This window comes from Apteryx mantelli, chromosome 3 (assembly GCF_036417845.1).
Source record: "Apteryx mantelli isolate bAptMan1 chromosome 3, bAptMan1.hap1, whole genome shotgun sequence".
Lineage (NCBI taxonomy): Eukaryota > Metazoa > Chordata > Aves > Apterygiformes > Apterygidae > Apteryx > Apteryx mantelli.
In genome coordinates, this window is record NC_089980.1 from 78,486,491 (window position 1) to 78,506,892 (window position 20,402).

The 20,402-nt window shown below is 38.9% G+C and overlaps 1 protein-coding gene across 4 annotated transcripts in view; it reads left to right on the forward strand.

Annotated features, from left to right (window-relative positions):
- Positions 1-20,402, forward strand: part of PTPRK (protein tyrosine phosphatase receptor type K) — a 417,845-nt gene that overhangs the window by 76,619 nt on the left and 320,824 nt on the right. For all 4 annotated transcript variants that reach the window (XM_067293743.1, XM_067293745.1, XM_067293744.1 and 1 more), the window contains exon 2: positions 10,690-10,812. In XM_067293743.1, coding sequence (XP_067149844.1) covers positions 10,690-10,812 — 123 coding nt within the window. The remainder of the gene's footprint in view (positions 1-10,689; positions 10,813-20,402) is intronic.

The window sequence follows — 20,402 nt, forward strand, 5'->3', positions numbered from 1 at the left end:
TTTAGCAGTGATTGTGTGCACGTGAAGATAATCTTCTGATCTCAATATTACATGTTACCTTCTCTCTCATTCATTTGCCTGAGTTTTATGATTCACTGCTTGCATAATTCTTCATGTACCTTGATGTCATTTCTTGAAAGATCTCTTCTGAGAGGTCCTTGTCATCCTCTTCCTATGAGTGGATTTATTCCATAACTGAACTCTTCAATCATCTCTCCTCCTTCTTGGACTTACCTCCTTCTGCAGCTTCAGAAATGACCTTCTGGAACAGCTTATGTTGTTTTCAATATCGGAGCTTTTTCCATTTCCTTGAGTTTAATTTGATCTCTCTTTTTGCATGACCATTTATGATTTTATGCATAGTCTTATCAAAACAGAATTCCTCACTTTTTATTAAAAACACTATGCATGATATGCATAAATATAGTTTTCCGATAACTTTTTTTTAACAGTTATAATTCTCTACCTGAGTCTCCTGCTTTGTCTGTTCACATCTCCCAAACTCCTGTTTTTCCTTTTCCTCCCCACTGCTCACCCCATCCTCGTTTTCTTTTTCCATAGAAAGGCCAGTGAAAGGACAGTAAACATCTATCTGTCTAATCCTGTCAGTGGCAGAAATGGGGAGTAATCTTCGTGTACTAGTGCTCACCTCCTTCTGTGAAATCCTCTGCTTTCTTGTTTGCCATAATCCCATGTGAGGTCTTTGCTCTTGTGTTCCTTGAGCTCTTTTTATGATCTGGTCTGTTTAACTTGCACACTCTTCCCCTTTTGCTCATTCATTCGTCTTGCTTCTGGAGTGAGGCTGTATTAACTTATGATAGTTTCTGCTTTCCTCAGATAAGACTTTCCTGTGTTTGAGTGGCTGCTCCTACTGTCCAGCTGGAAACTCATTTTCATCTGTTGAGCAAAATTTTGACACCTATATCGTCTCTTGATAAAGGATGTTTTTTAGAACAAATTTTTAAATAATTTATTTTTCCCTGGAACCTTATTTTAAGGTTACGCTGTCAAAGTTTTGATAGGGTGGCTGGTGTAGTTAGGCTTGCTTTTCCCATTGAATAACTGACATGAATAGTACAGCTAAAAGTTTACAGGTAAACTTTTTTTTCTTCCAAGTCCTTGCGTCAGCTTTTGTCTTGGAGAGCTGAATACAAGTAACCTAGCACTCTGAATCTAGAGAAAATTTTGTGATTTAATGTAATGGATGTAGGGCTGTCTTCATTCAGCACTCCTACTGAGTTTAATTGCATTCTTATCCATTAACTTAAAAATGTATTGTGAGAATATTTAGCAGAAGTGCTGGAGACTGTGATATCTACATAAGATTTTCTATAAATAAGCACTAATAGTGTCTTGAAGAAAGGGATTTTCTTCCAAAGTAGCAACGTATGACCACTTATCCATAAATAATCAAAGTGATTAATTTCATTTTGGACCTCTCAGTTGTGTCCTCCTTGAAGTCATAGAATTTGCTTGCTGGCATTTTAATGATTATCAGTATAGCCATGAGAATATTTATTAATATAAAGTACATGATTTTTTCCCCCTACTTATTTGTATTCAAATGATAAAACTGCTTGTCACCAGTGCAACTGGTCAGAAGTCTGCTCAGTGCACCGCAGGAATACTAAAGCTTGCAGCCCATGAGCCGAAATATCAAATGGCTTTGGTATTTTGCAGACTTGACGCTTTTTCATTATTCCATGAAATTATGAAGGTTTCTATTGACTTTCTTCATAGTTTTAGGAATATCTTTTGAACTGAAACAGAACTTGTCTTGGTAACTTCAGTTATATAAAGCAATCTGCATATGCATGGCTAGTTGCTGTCTGTTGCCTTGCCCATGCTAGGTAAGGATGAAGAAAACATGAAAAAGTCATTGACCTGCTGTAACTCTCTATAGGTAGCTGTTTTTGTCTCTCTACCAAAGAATGGAAAACCTCCCTTTCCTTGGAGAATCGGAGGAAATTTAAGACACTTTTGTTTAGATTAGATTTTGTATAACCTAGAGACTGAAGGACAGATAGCTTGATAGAGACTGATCTTGTCCCCTCTACAGCTCTTTCCTTTTTCCATCCTGTTCGCTTCTGGTGAAGCATGGAAAGTTGTCCTGCTGCCCATCAATGCAAGCATTTGATATTGGAGATGAAGAAGCCTTTTCCAGTCTCACTGTGGAGGAAAGGATTGTGATCTAAGAGGGAAAATGTGGGCCCTTTGCTGAATGGGGTGGGTGCCCTGGTGACAAAGGATACAGAGAAGGCAGAGTTACTGAATGCCTTCTTTGCTTCAGTCTTTACTGCTCAGGCCAGCCCTCAGGAACCCCAGGCCCTGGAGGCAAGAGAGAAAGTCTGGAGAAAGGAAGACTTTCCCTTGGTGGAGGAGGATCGGGTTAGAGATCATTTAAGCAAACTTGACACCCACAAATCCATGGGCCCCGATGGGATGCACCCACGAGTGCTGAGGGAGCTGGCGGATGTCATTGCTAAGCCACTCTCCATCATCTTTGAAAGGTCATGGAGGACAGGAGAGGTGCCTGAAGACTGGAAGGAAGCCAATGTCACCCCAGTCTTCAAAAAGGGCAAGAAGGAGGACCCAGGGAACTACAGGCCAGTCAGCCTCACCTGCATCCCTGGAAAGGTGATGGAGCAGCTCATCCTGGAGGCCATCTCCAAGCATGTGGAGGACAAGAAGGTGATGAGGAGTAGTCAGCATGGCTTCACCAAGGGGAAATCATGCTTAACCAATCTGATAGCCTTCTATGATGGAATGACTGGCTGGGTAGATGAGGGGAGAGCAGTGGATGTTGTCTACCTTGACTTCAGCAAGGCTTTTGACACTGTCTCCCATAACATCCTCATAGGTAAGCTCAGGAAGTGTGGTTTAGATGAGTGGCCAGTGAGGTGGACTGAGAACTGGCTGAATGGCAGAGCTCAGAGGGTTGTGATCAGCGGTGCAGTCTACTTGGAGGCCTGTAGCTAGCGGTGTCCCCCAGGGGTCAGTACTGGGTCCAGTCTTGTTCAACTTCTTCATCAATGACCTGGATGAAGGGACAGAGTGCACCCTCAGCAAATTTGCTGACAATACAAAACTGGGAGGAGTGGCCGATACCCCAGAGGGCTGTGCTGCCATTCAGAGGGACCTGGACAAGCTGGAGAGGTGGGTGGAGAGGAACCTCGTGAAGTTCAACAAAGGCAAGTGCAAGGTCCTGCACCTAGGGAGGAATAACCCCCTGCACCAGGACAGCCTGGGGGTTGACCTGCTGGAAAGCAGCTCTGCGGAGAAGGACCTGGGAGTGCTGGTGGACACCAAGTTAAGCATGAGGCAGCAATGTGCCCTTGTGGCCAAGAAGGCCAATGGGATCCTGGGCTGCATCAGGAAGAGTGTTGCCAGCAGGTGGAGGGAGGTGATCCTCCCCCTCTACTCAGCCCTGGTGAGGCCCCATCTGGAGTACTGCGTCCAGTTCTGGGCTCCCCAGTACAAGAGGGATGTGGCACTACTGGAGCAAGTGCAGCGAAAGGCTACAAAGATGATTAGGGGACTGGAACATCTGTCATATGAGGAAAGGCTGAGAGAGCTGGGCCTGTTGAGCCTGGAGAAGAGAAGGCTGAGAGGAGATCTTATCAATGTGTACAAGTATCTGAAGGGAGGGTGTCAAGAGGATGGGGCCAGACTCTTTTCAGTGGTGCCGAGCGACAGGACGCGAGGCAACGGGCACAAACTGAAACACAGACAGTTCCATCTGAACATGAGGAAAAACTTTTTCACTGTGAGGGTGACAGAGCACTGGAACAGTTTGCCCAGAGAGGTTGTGGAGTCTCCTTCTCTGGAGATATTCAAAACGCGCCTGGACGCAATCCTGTGCAATGTGCTCTAGGTGACCCTGCTTGAGCAGGGGGGTTGGACTAGATGATCTCCAGTGGTCCCTTCCAACCTCAGCGATTCTTTGATTCTGTGAAGAGAAGGCATCTAATAAATGGCATGGTCAGGCAGACCACATCTAATTGTGAATCTGCACTCTCCCAAAATTGGGGGCTAGGATAAATGCTGGCATTAATAGTGAGATCTTTTTCTGAAGATGGCAGGAAAGGATGTCCTAATGAGGCATCTTGTGTTCTTTGTAATTTGTGCTTAATGGGTTTCAAGTCCCTGCCTTTCCTTTGTAAAATAGCTACTATATTTTATTAATCAGAAGTTAAGTATGGAATATGGATTTAATATGGAAAAAGTAGGTATAGATGGGGGCTCAGTTGATGACCTCTTTGGTCATTTCTGTTGCTTATTTTAGTGATGATGCTGATTTATGGCTATTGGGTGGGAGGTTGGGTGTATGTGTTGGCTTTTAATGTTACAGTGATTTATAGCATGTAGTGATTTAGGAGTGTGTTCATCCACTTTAATTTCTGAAATATTTAGTTTACAGGGATATTTAGATTATTCTGGCTGTTCTAACAACAACAAAAACCTTACAATGAAAAATAAAATAACACTGAGTTAGATGTGGTTGCATATGTTCCTGATTAACCTAATTTACATTCCATTGATGCTTTTGGATGAGACCTGGAGTTTCTTATTCAAGTTTATAAGTTAAGAGGATGATTAAAACATACTGATAATGGGAACCAAGCTAGAAAATTTTAAAAAAATACCAGTTTGCTGGTAATTGGGTTTACTTGGTGTTTAATGCTCTTTACTGCAATCAATTATGTTTTGAGTAATGAATTCTAGTACTATGAAATAAGATACTTTTGCAAAGAAGAAAAATATTGTTAGTATTTAGTACGATTTCTTTCTGTAGTGAAGGAGAACCTGTAGTTTTCCTTAAGTATTACTGTTTTCATGTTAATATTTTAATTAAATAGTGTCTCTGAACTTTTACCTTTTTAGATGCCCTAGGTTAATTTAGGTTATTTCAGTGTTGTGTTTTGGTAGGTAGTATTGAACATAAATACTTTAAGATAAGTCATTATATTTTATTCTCAAATAGCATTAATGCAATTCATAGTATCTTCTTATTAGATATCTGAATACTCTGTAATCAGGGTGCTTTAAAATAGTTGTAATGGAAAGAAATAATGTAATGCCTTTGGAAGATAAAGACACCCTGTGCTATAAGGCATGCTGTGATAGATGCAGGTAAAGTAGTATGATAGGTGGGTGATTTTAAAAGCAGACCCTGTTCCTGGATGTATGTCTGACAAAAGACCTGATATAGCACTTTTATCCTCTTCAAGCCTCAAATTTACCAATCGGTATGAGGAGAAGAATTCTCAGGACTTTTATCTGACACCCCAGATAAACATAATTTTGTACTGGGTTCTTACCATGGAGCTATCTACTTTGATAGATTTAGAGCTAGTCATTATGCTTTTTCAGCAGGTGGTGGAGAAAAATAAAAGCATGCTGTTGAATAAAAAGAGCAGGTTGTTCCAACTAGTCATTTGAACTGGATGAGAAGAGAGTATTTCATTCTTGGTGTGACACCTTCATACAGTCCCCAAGAAGCCATCAGTAATTGATTTCTTTATAAGGGAAAAGTTATGGTGGAGAAAGTTTGTTGTGTGACGGTAATACAACTGTTTTTTCCATACTTAAAATTTTTCCCGTCTCAGTGATCTGCTTATTTTTAGTGGATGAATTTCTAGGTTCATAACCAGTTCTCTAGAATTCAGGAGTGAATGAAATTTAACATGCTACCAGTATATTTTGGATTTTGCATAGTACCAGAAGTAGTCAGGTGCAATAATACGTCTCAGAAATAAACTGTAAAGATGTCTTATTTCTACTGCCCGTCTATATATGCTGTTCTATGGCAGAAAAAAATCCTTTACAATGCTGTTTTTTTTTTAAACAACTAGGCTGTAGAAATGAAGGACATTTCTAAAAATCAATCAAGTACTTCCATTTTCCCTTCCGTCCCTACCCCAACACCAGAAGATGCAGTTTTTTTCATTGCTTTCTGCTATTAGTTTCTGAATCTTAGTGTCAGATCTTGGTGAGAATGTGCTTGGGAGTTCCAGTGGATAGAGATTGTTACTACAGGAGACTTCATAATAAGGTCCTTATTCCTTTCATTCCTTTTTCATTCCATTCAGTTTGTTATATCTGTATTTTAACCTGATGATAAACTGGTTCAGCTCTTCTTTCCTGGGTTGGTATGCAAGGATGTAGGAGAAATCAAAATCGCAGAGCAGTGTTAGGACTGAGTTATGCTGCTAAAGAAATATCATGGTAACGTTCAAAAAAAAAAAAGTAATTTGTCTTTAAATTCAGGTATCTTTAAATAGTTTTTTATAGGTGGTGTGTAAACCTGCCTATATGATCTGTATTAAATTTAAGCTAATCTTAAAGATTATAAGATTAATTTTAAGATTAAATTTAGGTTAATCTTAATGACCTTGCCATTTAGTGGATCTTTAATTTCTTTCTGTAGAGTTCAGTGTAGGATATTCATCTCTTTCTTCTTATAATGAACATTTAAGATTCTCTCTTTTATAAATGAAAATGGATGTGTACTCAGGAAATTTTTATGAGGCTAGCATGATTTATCACATCTCTTTTAGAATGGTGTTGGAAAGGAATATGCGAGTGTCTTAGGGGTTTTTAAGCTGAACTTAGTAAGACAGTGAAGCTTAAGGAAAAAGATATTAGAAACGGCAGACTGTTGATTTGCTTGGTTTCTGTGGAGTCTAAATGTTTTCCAAATGCTTCCTCAAAAACTGAACAAATTTGATTGACCCAAAATGAAGTTAGCTGTTTGGCAAAATAAGCGTCTGGAGTTAAAACTCCTTCCGTTTTACTAAATTATGAGACCCGTAGCTCTGGGTGCTGCTGTTAAGGCGTCTGTTCCTGACAGACCAGCTGATTTCGTTTTGCGAAGCTGTCGGTGCTTCCTCGCAGGCTGGGTTGGCCCAGGCTGCTGCATGGCTCTGGCCCCCGCTGCTGCCTTCACCTCAGGAACGATGGTAGAAATCCGAGGGATGCTCAAGTAGTAGACGTAGCCTTAGGTATCGCGCGATCCGAGGGTGTTTGAGTGTGGGTGCTGTGTGCCTTCCTGCCAGAAAGCTGCGCAGGGATGTGCAAGTCAGTGTTTGTAGCAGTTGTGATGTATGTTGGGAGGTCCGCGCAAATACCAGCAGCAGGGTGCTGCTGAAGATAAATTAGTTGCAAGCCAAACATCAGCTAAAGGAATGTGGGTGTCGGTGATGGGACACTGGCTGGTGGTGATGTACACTTGCTTGAGTTGTTTTGCGGAAAGTTGCAACTGCCTGAGTTGAAGGTTTGTAGCTGTCATTTGTAGACTATTAGCGGACTATCCCCAAAGAACTGGGCAGCAAATATCACTTAAGTGTAGCTAATTTCAGCTGCTGCATCCCATTGGCAGATACTGAGCATTCATCAAGGGAGTCCACTTTCTTCTTTGAACAGTACTGTTATGTTATTTTGAGTACTGGCAAAGTAGCTGAATTAGGGTGCTAAGAAGTCCTTACCTACAGTGTATTTTTGTCAAATTTATTTTTGTTTGAGTGGTTAAAGATTGATGTGTATACAATGTATATATGTATAAAGTAATCTATACATATAATGTATATAATGTATATATGTATATAGTTGTGAATAAACAACTGGGAACAAAATACCATTACTGCAGGTTTCATACACCCTTCATCTCTTGTCCTTGTGTGTTCTACACAGCATATTACATTAGGTTTATCGCTTAGTACCCCGAGTTACTGAAACAGCCTGCAGGCAGTTGATAGTTAAAACAGAGAAGGGGAGATCCAAGTTTGTTCATGCTTCAAGACGTAGGAAGTAATCTGCAAAGGATTTACAAACGCTTAGTCTGTCTCATGATATTACATTGGATAAATGGCTACAGCACTGGCTTTTACTTTACTTACCTTGAAATGTCCTGTATTTCTTGCTAAGAAGAGGAGGTGTAGCTGATGAGGTGAAGCACGTTGGTTTAAGCAGTTCTCATATAAGGTGGATTTTGTAGCAGGTCGATAATCCACCTTGATGAACTTTGTGTATATGCAATATGTGGCCCTTGCTTGCTTTGTTGATGCAGCAGGGATGTGCTACCCAGAACACGGGTTGGATTAACAGGCTCGTTGTTATTACTAATCAGAACCGTGATAACTAAAATTAATAGTGGGCACAAAGATGAGCAATTAAGAACATTCATCTTCCAAATGAGTCTACAAGATTCATTGGTAGTTTAAATTTATATATTGAGGGCACTTAAACCGTTAAAAAGGGTAATGGGTGCCCTGCAGGCATGTGTTTCAAAGCCATATGTCATTTTGGTGCTGTGACAGCAGACAGTGATAGCTTCCCTTTAAGGGAAACTGCTATTCATTTATCAATTAAATGTCTAAGGAAATGTACATTTTTGCTGTAGAATGATCATAGCAGTGTATTGTAAGTTAAATCACAGAACAAGATTTATGTTCTAAGCCTTTCTGGCTTTATCATGATGGATGTTAATTAGAAAAGTCTCTTGGCAGTAATAGGGCATTGGAGTTGAACTTTTAAAGGCATAAATGACTTTGGCACACAAATATTTCTCCTTTTGTGCTTTGTGATCTTTGACAGTGACACTGATGTAGCAATCAACTTGGTACAGAACATGAAATGTTGGTAAAATGTTTTTTTTGTTGTTGCTGTTGTGCCTCTGTTGTCACGGTGTAATATATGAGAAGGTTTTGCTGAAGTAGAAATGGAGCCAAATGTGAAGTTTTACGTTTTTTTGGTACAAGGAGTTAACAGGAAAGTTTAGAATATTTTTTCCTCTTAGTGTTGTCCTTACTAGTGAAAAACACTGGTTAACACTTAATCCTAGCAGTACCCTAGAATGAGTATCTGAAAATGTTTTTGGAGAAGCAGAATTAGCTAAAACTTAAGCTGTTTTTTCATTTATTCAAAATGACAAATACTCAGAACTGTGGGAATTAACTTAAGTTGTCCTTTTCTGAATATGGTGTATAATCTCAGTTTGGCACAGAGTCTAAATTTTCTGCTGAAATTTTTTGGTAAAAAAGACTTTCCCTTCCCCAAATATGAATACTTTAGTTTTGCAGACAATCTGTGTCTTAGGTGAAATCTGAATACTCATTTTGGGCAGGTGAAAATGTTTTATGCTCAATTTGAAATATGTGTCCAGTCCTTTCCTTATTCTCTGAGCATAGACTGTAACTTTTCTTTGTCGTCATCCTCCCCCTTTCCCACCTCCGCCACATTTTTCTCTCAGGTGTAGTGTGGGCTGGTGAGACCCTTTCAGGCACATGTGACTATTCTCTGTTGCTGCAACGGGGGGTGACTCATTTTACAGTTGAACTTAATAAGGATTTTTTTTTTTTTAATCTGTAATACTTGTCCCATATTCTGCATTTAAAAAAGTCAGATGGGCAATGAAGTTGAAACAAATGCTCTTGTTCTTCTAGAAAGACTTCTAGAAAGACTTCTGGCTTACTTCTTAACAACAGGAATTGTGGTTGTGACAGCGGGAGTAGTCAGTTGGATTGATGTGCTCAAGCTACTGAGAACAGAGAGGAGAGGGTGCAAGAAATATCCCCTCCCCTATTTCTGAGAGCTACTTATAATCTAATTCTTGAGTTCTTATGTGCCTTCTTTTCTGGATTACAAGATACTGCCTAAATAAAGATAAACGCACTATGTTTTCTTTTTCACTCTCTTGGTCTTGCCTTCTATTTTCGAATAGAAGGAGCAAGCCCAAGGATGGTTTACCATGAGTGGAGATAGCAGATGCTGCAAAGTTGTATGGCTGGCATCTGTATTTTCTTGTGTTTGCATTGTACTTCTTCTTCCACCAGACTGTCTTGATTCCTTTGTTTCTTCTGTCTCCATTGCTGATCTCTTCCTCTGATCAGCATATTTTCTTTTCCCTTTTTCCTACACTACTTTTTTGCCTTGAGTGGAAAATGTAATTAATTTACTGAATGAGGCACAGTAGATATTACTATGTTACAAAGAGTTTTTTTGTTGTTTAGCTCTCTTTAACCTTCCTCTTTCTCCCTGTCAGTTCTCACAACTTTTGTTGAAAGGTTTTTATATCTGTTGTTTATGTGACTCTGAAAAAGAGCCTTTGATTGGAGTTCTGTTATGCTGGATTGATTTAATAAAGTAAGATCATCAGATTCATTCTGCAGTAATTATTTCATTTCTGAGTAATTTTAATTATATTGTCTGAGTGCTTTTCTTTTGAGCACAGTCTTTATTCTCATAGTCACTGTTTGAACTGCTTATGCTTTCAGTGCATCAGGGTTGTTGATTTATACATTTTCTAGTCTAGTCCATTTGTTTTTCTGTCTCCCCCTGCCCCGCTGCCCCTTGGTCTAGGTAACCTGTTGCTTTTTGTTGTGCAGACACTGGGCCAGGTTTCACGAAGGCCTCAGTGACTCAATCTGTGATTTTGTGCTCTGACAGGAGGTACTGTTGAGGAAACTTGGCTGTGTGAAGCAGAGAGCTTTTAAAGAGAAGAACGTGGATGGATGAGGTGTTGGAGGATTTTAGCTTTGCGCAGACAATCTTGTGAGCTGGGCCATAGGCTGTGTGGGCTCCACAGTCGTCATCGTAGTGCCCAGGAGGGTCACCTCTGTTTGAGTCTTAGAAGACCTTTGCTTTTAAATAAATGCAGAATTTGTAACTAACAGCAAGTTTCTTTCCTAGGGGGATGTACGTTTGATGATGGTCCAGGACCCTGTGATTACCACCAAGACCTGTATGATGACTTCGACTGGGTACACATCAGTGCTCAAGAGCCTCACTATTTGCCACCCGAGATGCCTCAAGGTGAGAAACCGCACAGATACTGAAGGAAAGTGTTTCTCTTTTAAGAAAACCTTGCCGAGTATGGCGTCAAGGCTATACCCTCTGTTTTTCACTTGCAGCTTGATAATAAAGATAATAAATAGAAAACAATAAATATAATAGCAAATCTTGGTAACAGAGAAACCTTCTTAGGAAAAATTGCCCCTTAAAGATGGGGGGATTGGGAAGGGAGAAAGTGATCTGTTTTTTATTGTGTGTGGAATTCCTATTGACTCATAATGAAATTTCACATCTTAAATGACAGCTGATATAGTGATTGAATCGTCAAGGTCTTTATTAAACAAATGGGAGAAAAAAGGTTACACAGAAAAAACCTATACTGAACCCCCCCTCCCCCCAACTGCTCATTATCTGAAGGTAATCAGAAAAGCTTTGATTTATGGAAATATTGCCATTGTTAATTACTATTTAGGACAGGTAATGAATAACTGAAGAGGTACAGCCTACATGACCTTGTCTGCTCACCTTTGATGAACAGCTTAATCGGTGCTTCCCAGACAGCATGATATGCTGAGAAAATGAAAGCATTTGAAATTCAACTGCATTTTCCAATTAATAGTACATTAAGTAATTAATCATGCAGAGGAGGAAAAAAGGTCATGGCTATTTTATTTGTATCTAAAAGGGTTTGTGGAGTGAGGTATGTGTGGAGAAATAATAGGAAATGTTGCCACACAGAAGCAACCTAACCTCTTCACCATTTCTTCCCCTGCTTTTTATACATTGTTGTGCATTATTAATGGTTGTTAGTGTGTATAATTTTACTTTTTGACTACTAATTAGCCGGTTTCTCCCTACTTTGGTGTCACTGATATGAGCGACTGTTACCATGCCCCATGTTTTGCAAGCTCTACACTTTATTTCATGGGCTGCTTGATGATTCAAGTTTGCATATGGAAAAGTAAATTTGAGCCCTGAAGCATCTGCATTTCATGATGCTGGTGGTCTTGTATTAAGGAATTCAAAATAAGCTCTCCCCTAGGAAGGCAGAAATTGGTTACTTTTCAGGCTGCATTTTTCAGAGTCTACATATTTATTAAAATGGTGTGGATATTTTAATTACAGTGGAAGCACCATTTTGTAAAAATTTGGTATTCTCAGATTTCAGGCACACCTTGTATTAGAGGAACAGCAATTTGAGGAATTGTGTTTTGAATGAATCTAAATGACAAGATAGCTTCTTATTGCATCTCTCAAATAACATACTTGTCATGCTTATGCAATTTTCAGCGTGAAATGGCACGGTACTCTGACACCTGATTTCTGTTCGGTTCTGCTGCAGCCCCACTTCCTGGTGCTCACTCTTTGTTTGGGGTGTGCTTTCCTCTCGTGAGTGTAGCATGTGCATTCTTCGGGAGGAAATTCTTTTTTAACACTTATATGTAAAATTGTAGTTGCTAATGAAATTCAGCAGAGCAAATGGATGTTTAGGAGATATTCCAAAACAAATACAAAATAGGCTCCTTCTTAATTTTTTTTAATTGAAATACCACACTTTTTTGATTACTGTTTAAAGCTTAATATTTGGTTGTTGAGATCCAGACTCAAAGTGAGCAGACTGTCTTGTCTGATGAGATGCCACTAAGAAGTTTAGAGTCTTCAGACTCTGTGAAGATTCGTGCTGTATCCAAATACTTAAGCTCTTCTATGTTTGAAATAGCACAGTCCTCAATTTTAAATTAACTCTAGGAATGTAACACAGTTCAAATATGAACACTGAATTCCTTCAGTGGGTCAAAGGAAGCGGAGCAGCAGGAATTTCAAGCTAAAGCAGGAGGCATGTACATGTAGTACTTTACATTACATGTAGTAATCTGCCTTGCATTATTCTAGCACTGCAGACTCTAGCTGACTGTTGTTGAAACTAGGCTAGGAAGCAGTCTTCCACTCAGGAAGAAGTTATCAAAGTAGAATAAGATGTGGTAATGAAAGTATATGTAGAGTTAAAATATTGCTGCTTTCACTTTGAAAAATGCTGTCTTTCTAAGCTGTTAATGCAAGTCAGGAATCTCTTAGGGACCACTTCTTCCTGTGCTGGAGGAGGGAAGGGGTGCGCAGGAAAGCCGATCAGTGCAGAAAATGAAGTGCTAAGCTAGGGACTGTTTTGTGTCTGCTTGCTCTTCTCAGGCTCTGTAACCCTCCAAACAGTGACAAAGCTCCTTAATCCATACGTTAAAGTCCTCTTCATGGATGTAGTGTTTGCTGTAAAGCATCCCTCATCTTGCACGTCTCTTTGGAATCTTATACAGTGCCTTGACCTTAGTGTGAAGACTGCATATAGCCCTGTATAGTTTTGTTCCAGAAGGAACGCTGTTTTTACCAGTTTTTTAAAAGGTAATACCCTTAAGCTGAGTATGCAGCTTTCAGAGCTCTAAGTTAATCGGATTCACCCAGAACCATTATAGTCATAGAGGACTCAAATTTCAAATGTCAATTTTTAGTCTTTGGTAGCTTCAGAAAGTCTTGTTTAAAAAAAAAAAAAAAAGAAAAAAAAAAGAAAGAATGGGTAAAAGTGGAAAAAGGGAAAAATTTGATGAACAAGCTCATGTTTTTCTTTTGATTCAAATGACTAGAGGGGTTTAACTCAGTGTTTTGTTTTGGAGAAGGATGAATGATGGGAAATTTCAGACCTAAAGACACATGTTTTGGAGTGTTGTGAAAAATGTGAAAACTGGTTATAATGAAAGGCATTTTTCAGCTTTAGAAACAGTCATCCTTAGTGGTAAGACAAGTATAATTACCTCTGAGTAATTAACCAACTTCAGAATTCCTTTTATATTGACCTACATTGTATTTTTCAAATTTTGAGCAAAGGCAAAAGACTCTTATCTTCTGATATTTTATTTTCTGGGAAAAATAAATGCAGTGCATGATGATTAACTTAGAAATAAGAATACTTAGAGCAGGTGCTTGTAAGTTGTTTGAACTACAGCTTACATGATAAAACCTTTGGATTACTTATTAAAACCTTGGAAACCACTCGATGTCCAACTTTCAGTTTATAAGACGATATAAAAATAGCTGTGCTAGATCAAGCTATAGGTCCACTGTTTCTAAGAGTGGCCATTAGGGAAGAATGTAAAAGTAGGACAAATGACTGATGATAGTTCCCTAGAATACTCTCCCAGTTTCCAGCTATTTGGCTTTTAGGAATTTCCTCGACCAGAAACAGTCTGTATCTTAACATCCACAATGAATTCATATTTTGCCCCTATCAGTTTTCTCTTACTGCCTGTAGATCCCTTGAAGACTTCTAGTATCTGCCATGCCCTGTAGCAAAGAGTGCCAGCGTTTGCTGCAAATCATGTAAAGAAGCAGTTCTTCATACTTGTTTTGAACCTCCACGTGCTATTTCTGTTTGATACATGTTGGCCTCTTGTATTGTAATGGGAAGTAAGCAAAGTTGATTCCTTCTCTCCTTCTCCATGCCATTCAGTTTTCCTTTTTTGTTTTTATACTTTTTAACAAAATATGCCCCCTTCTCCCATCGTCATTTGTTCTGGGTTGAATGGTCTAAATCTATTTAGTTGTTCCTTATGTAGAAACAGTTCTGTAACTCTGAATTTGCATTTTGTGTGGGGCAGGGTTGGTGACCAAGTGTTCTGTTTTTGTAGACATGGTAACAGAAATGAATTCCAAGTATCTACCTGATATCTTTATATGTGTGAAAAGAGACATCTTCTGTATGTTGAAGCAAACCCGTTAGAGCATGCATATCTTATCAGGTGTATAATTGATATATGTTATACAATACAAGATAGAAATTAGAGAATGATGTTAAGATGAAATCCAGTTTTGTATATTGGATTTTTCCAGATATTTTAGGGGACTATTCATTACATGTGGATAACTTTTGTTTTGTAGAAGACTTTCTAAATGAATAATAGTGCTCTGTTATTAGTATGGCTGGGTATATCTGAAGGGATGATTTTATCCATATTAATAATATATTTACTGTTGCTTTTACCCTTAGATAAAGAATATAGTTTATTTACCCTGTTCAGTTTTCCCTTTAAAAGCAGCATTACTCTGAGGCTATGCAAGGTCAGGGGATGAGAGCCTGTAATGGGCTGTGTGATGGGGAGCCGCTTAATGAAGGACTTTTTTAATGTAAGGGCTATTACCCTCCTGGATACAAATGCAATTTGAAAAATGTCTAAATTGTAGTGGCCAACAGGGACATGCTGAGATGGACATCTCGTTTCTGATCTTTCAGATGGGTGATGTGCCTGGGTTGAATATGTGCTAGTTTTTTTGAATTAGTCTCCTAAAAATACAAGGAAAATAAATTGACAGTAGTGGGGAAGTCCTCAGTTGCACTTGATGTCTGGCATGAATAAAGGAGAAGAATACAGATTAAATCTCTAAAGATGTGCTTTAATGTTACAGTACATTTCACAAATGCAATATTTATTTTTTACAGTGAAGAGTATTGCTGAAATTAATTTTGACTTTGCAGAAATTACTTATGACTTTGCATGTTACCCAATTTTAAAGAATAAAAGTAAATTCACTGCTGTTATTGGAAAAAAGAATGATGAACCTAACAGTCCTGAACACTAAAATTTTGCAAATTCTAGTTTAGGCTGATGTTCTGGGCTCCCTAGCTCAAAACTGCACAGTTAGTTTAGAACTGAGAACATGTATTAGGAAAGGCAATGCAAATGAGAGGAAGTGTGTTGATGAGTAATGTTAGGCCATGCTTTCACAGTATTTTCGTTTATGTGGCTCTTGGGCAGAATGTCCTTGGCTGCTCGTTTCCCATTCCTGTATCCTGTCCTTTCCAGGGACATTCTCATGTTGTTGCCTGCTCTCTCAGTTGCTCAGTTATGCATGTGGTTGTGCAGTAAATCGGGTCAGGGAATTAGAGTGGGTTAAAAATAATAACCCAGAAGAAGAATGAAACATTTAGCATGGGTCCATTCGTTGCACAGCTGTTAAAAGAGTTGTTAAGCTGGTGCAGCCGAAGAGGTGGCGTGGGAAGTGATGATGTGGGTGGGTACAGGGGTTGTGCAAACCTCTGAGGCTTATGAAAGAAATACGCATCAAAATTACACCCCTAGATTTGCATGCAGCTTTAATTTTCCCATACAAATAGTGCTGAGGTATTTGTTATGATCTGGAAGGTCAGTTATGTGCTATTTAAGTTCTCCCTTTTACGGAAAGGAAATAGCTTTTGTGTCACCTGCATGACCCAAAATGAGTTTCTGCACAGGACCAATGTAAGTGTTTATGAAGTGTATAAATGAGAGAGGGGAGCCAAAAGGTCATGAAATTTATGTTTTAATACAGATTTTGTATGAACATGGCTCAGGAAGGAGAGCTGGAATGCGGAGATCATGTAGATAAGACTTTTGGCCTTTTACTTCACTTAAAACTGAATTTTCTTTTGTAGAAATGAAACTACCTTAAATTGTGTGGATGTGTATGGGTAGAGTAAGACAAATGTTAACTGTGAAACAGTGTCAGGGGAAAGCTGGATGTTTTGGGGGGCTGTTGAAAAAAGAGATCTCTACAAGTAGCAGGACAACACTAAGCATGTTACAAAATGTTAAAAATTACTAAACCCTTCCTTAGAGACACTGATCAACAAGTGATGTGCTAACTTGCTGTTTTGCACTACAGAAGAGAGGGATTCAAAGAGAATGCTTTTGGGGAGAGGAGTGGGTGGTTTTTTTGTTTTTTGTTTTTTGTTTTTTGTGTTTTTTTGTTTTTTTGTTTTTTTGTTTTTTTCAGGTAGACAGACTAAGAAAGTTTACCAGACCACTGAACAGTTGACTACTGACTTTCTATGGTTTTACTGCTGTATGGTTTGCATTACTAGTCTAGAGGTAAAAGATCAGAGAAACGGTGCACAGAGACTATTTTTTGCTAATCCATGGATTGGCAAATGCAGTAGAGGAAGTTAGTCATTTCCATCAAAAAGTGATCATAGGAAGCTTATCTGGATCATTAAGCTATGAAGTAAATTGTAAAAGCTTGGATCTGTGTTTGGGACTGTCAAGAAATTTTGGTTGCATCTTCTTTTACATTTCTTTATGTGATGGGGTAGATATGTTTTCTGTAAACTGAAAGAATTTTTTTCTTATTTACAAGCTTCAGTCTTTTCATACACTCCTTGGCCCTGTAAGTTAACTATATTTGTTTCCTCTTTGACTTATCAATATACTACAGAGATGAAATTTTTGATATACTTTCATTGAGCATGATCAGAAAAATATATTTTACTCCTTTTCTTAAGAAATCATCCCTTTCAGGGTTACTGAATGTGTCTTATTTGATAGTAGCATCTTTAACAGAAAGAAGCCTTTCTTGTTAGTGCAGTGCAATTAATGTCTACCAAAAGAACACCTGTAAGCATCCTGATCCTATTTGCCTAGCTTAGTACAGTGTGTTAATCAATCTATTGACCGACTCCAAGGATTCCCTGTTGTTCTCAAGCACACTTAACTTAGAATAAAGTGAAGAGAGAAGCGGTGCAGAGAAGGCTTTATAAATAACACGGAGTGTAGCAGTGCTTTAGTGCGTTTAGGTAAGCCTTCCTCCACCCCCAGAAATGTAGACATGGGATTAAAAATAAGGTTTCTGTAGAAATCACCTTCACAAATGGATGAAGTATACATGCTGGTTTCCCAATCATTGAAACAAATGGATTTATTCTGTTTTCTTTGGATAGTAAAAGAAGGAACACTTAAAGATTATTTGCTACATTTCACCTTCACAACCAGCTGCTGTATCTGTTTGAATGTATAGCAAAAGTTGGTACACTGTGTGGTTGTTTAATATTCATTTGTTCAACCATATCTCTTTGGTGTGATATGGATTACCGTAAAGCTTATTTGGTCTGGAATAATTTATCTTTTTACTTGCATGTATCTGTCAAATGAGTGTATTTACTGGTATCAGTTATGTTTTAGAATCTGTTAGATTGTTACTTTGGGTAGATTATAACCAAATTCCAATGGAAGCTGTATAAAATGCTACCTTCTGAGGGACTGTTCCTTCTCTTCCTTCTTTTCTCTTTTTTTCTCCCCTCAATATTTGAAGTTTATTAGTTTTGTTTGTCTCTTTCTCTGCAGCTGGAGTAATAAATTGAGAATTCTGTTTGTTATAGATAGAATTCCGAAGAAGTTCGTTAATCTTGGGCAAATCTACCTTTGCCATGCTGGTGCTAAAAGTTATCAAAATTATCACGTGCCAGTTGCTTTCACAACATTCATAATAGTATTCTTGATGCAGGTTAGCCCTTTTCTGTCCTTCTGATATCAGTATTACGAGAAGTTCAAATGGTCTTGCCTATTTCTGCAGCACTGTGGGGAAGAAATGACCAGTGCTTGTCAGCTTGTACCACTGTTACTCAGAAGCCCGGGTGTAAGTGAAGCTATTTGTTTGGCTTATGTTCAGTCAGCTGCTGCTTGGGGGAACTGTACGAGGAATTACCTGAAGCTGCTATCTTGATAGCTTCGTGCAGGGTGAACAAAAGGCAAAATAGTCCCGTTCTAGCCTTTCAGAGTTAATGAGAAAGTATTTGGAATACCACATTGTTAGCTTGGAAGATCTTCCAGGTTATTTCAGATATTTAGTGCCCAAAGTGTGCAAGGCAGGAAGCTCAAAAGCATGACTGAGGAAGAGCACTTGTTTAACTTCTCAGTACTTCTCCACCTGGCCAGCCTTAGTTTTGAGCACTGTCTCTGCCTGTTGCTGTTTTGTGTCATTGTCCTGCCATTGCTTTCTCTCTGAGCCTGCATATATATATATATTTATATATTTTTTTTTTCCTGAAGGTAACATTTTGCTTGGCCTTTAAACTCTTTTGTCTATCTTGGTGTGTAGTGGAGTGCCAGACCTGAGCTAATGTATGATGCTTCTCACGTGGCTTTATTTGGCTCAAAGCATGGGCATGGCTTGCTCACTCCTGCCCACAAAGCGTGGTGTAATCATATCTGGTGATTTTGTACCTTCTCTGGTTGGCATACTTTGGCTGGACTCTTTAATGGAAAAGCTAGAAAGAGGACAAATACTGTATGTGAACTTATTTTGTGTTTACAAGGTCATTTCAATTTGCTGTAAGTTTAGGTGGCATCCTCCCTTCCCTTCTTGCTACTGGTCATGTATTCCTGGCTGCTCCTAGTCATTGTTCTGGTATTGCTGTAGGTTGATCTGCCTGGGAACCCTACTCCTCTGCTTCTCCCCCCCACTCACCCCAGTATAATTTTTAGCAGCCCAGATGAATGTCAGATTCAAGTAACTGTGTAACGACAGCCTCTGCTGTAGGAGGAGATGTGCAAGAAGCTAGGCTAGAAGTAGCAGAAAGAAGTAAAACAATTTTGCTGCTTGGAACAGTGAAAGTAAAAACAGGGTCTGGGAACTATTTGGGGAAGGAGTGATGGAATAACACCATGATATATATATTTAAAAAAAAAAAAGGGTGAAGACAAGATGGATAAGGACCTACAGTAAGAGTGGTTAACCTGTAGTTTGTACTAATGCAAATTAACTGACATTGTTTACCAGTAGTCTTCAGATATACCATGTACAGGCAGCGGTCAAGGTGTTAGAGTGACCCTTTGCCTGGGTACTTCATGATCTGAGGGACTATCTCCCCTTTCCCATGCTAACTCTCACTTTTGTTACATCAGTGAGGAAGCTGCTTGGAAGTGTAAGCAAAGCTGTGAAGCTGTGAGCTACTTTGAATTCACAACCCCCCTTCTAATACAGGACCTGTTATGCTGCTGGAAACTAATGTCTGAATAACCTACGTACCCATAACCATGCCAGTGGTAACACAGGAGCGGTAGAAGTAATGCCTATGACAAGCTTAACAAACGAGCAAGATGAGGTAAAATTCAGGAGGCTGCATAATAGCAGCAAAACAATGAGAAGCAGTACTTTTTCCTCCACATTTTTTCCACGTACACTGAGATTTTACTGTCTGCTTAAATATTGATTTCTGAGCTCTAACCCTTTTGCAGCTCAGTAAGTAATTTATGTCCCTTTGTGCTTTTGCTGCAAGTTGGTGCTGATGCAGCATTCGTTGATGTTTGTTAATGGTAACTAAATTATTGTACAGAACTGATTTTGAATAAACTGAGAAGATTTGAAAATTTTTTCTTAGGTCATGGTGGGCTAAGGAAACAACTGTATTCAGGAAATGGTGAGATTTTTAATTTGGGCATTTTCGTCTTTAGCTTGTATAAGATACCTGTTCAGATTTCTTTTACCAAACTGACTAAGATCAGTAAGGCTTGTTTTGTCTTTTTTTTTTTTTTTTTTGCTGGTGATATTTTGTTCCCTTTATCACCTTTATATATAGATATTTTGAAAAAGCAAATCCCTCATATTGAGGGTCACACAAACCTCACTTGCAAGTATGTAGACTGCAAAGAGGCTGCTGCTTAGGTGGATTTATTTGTGAAGGAACAGGGTTATGTCAAGTATAGGAACAAATTCAGTTGTATGTTGGTTTGACTCATGCAATGTGTTTGTGAAATGTATTGGATCTGAATCTTGCTTGATCATTAGCATGGGTGATGTTGATACCTTAGATACAG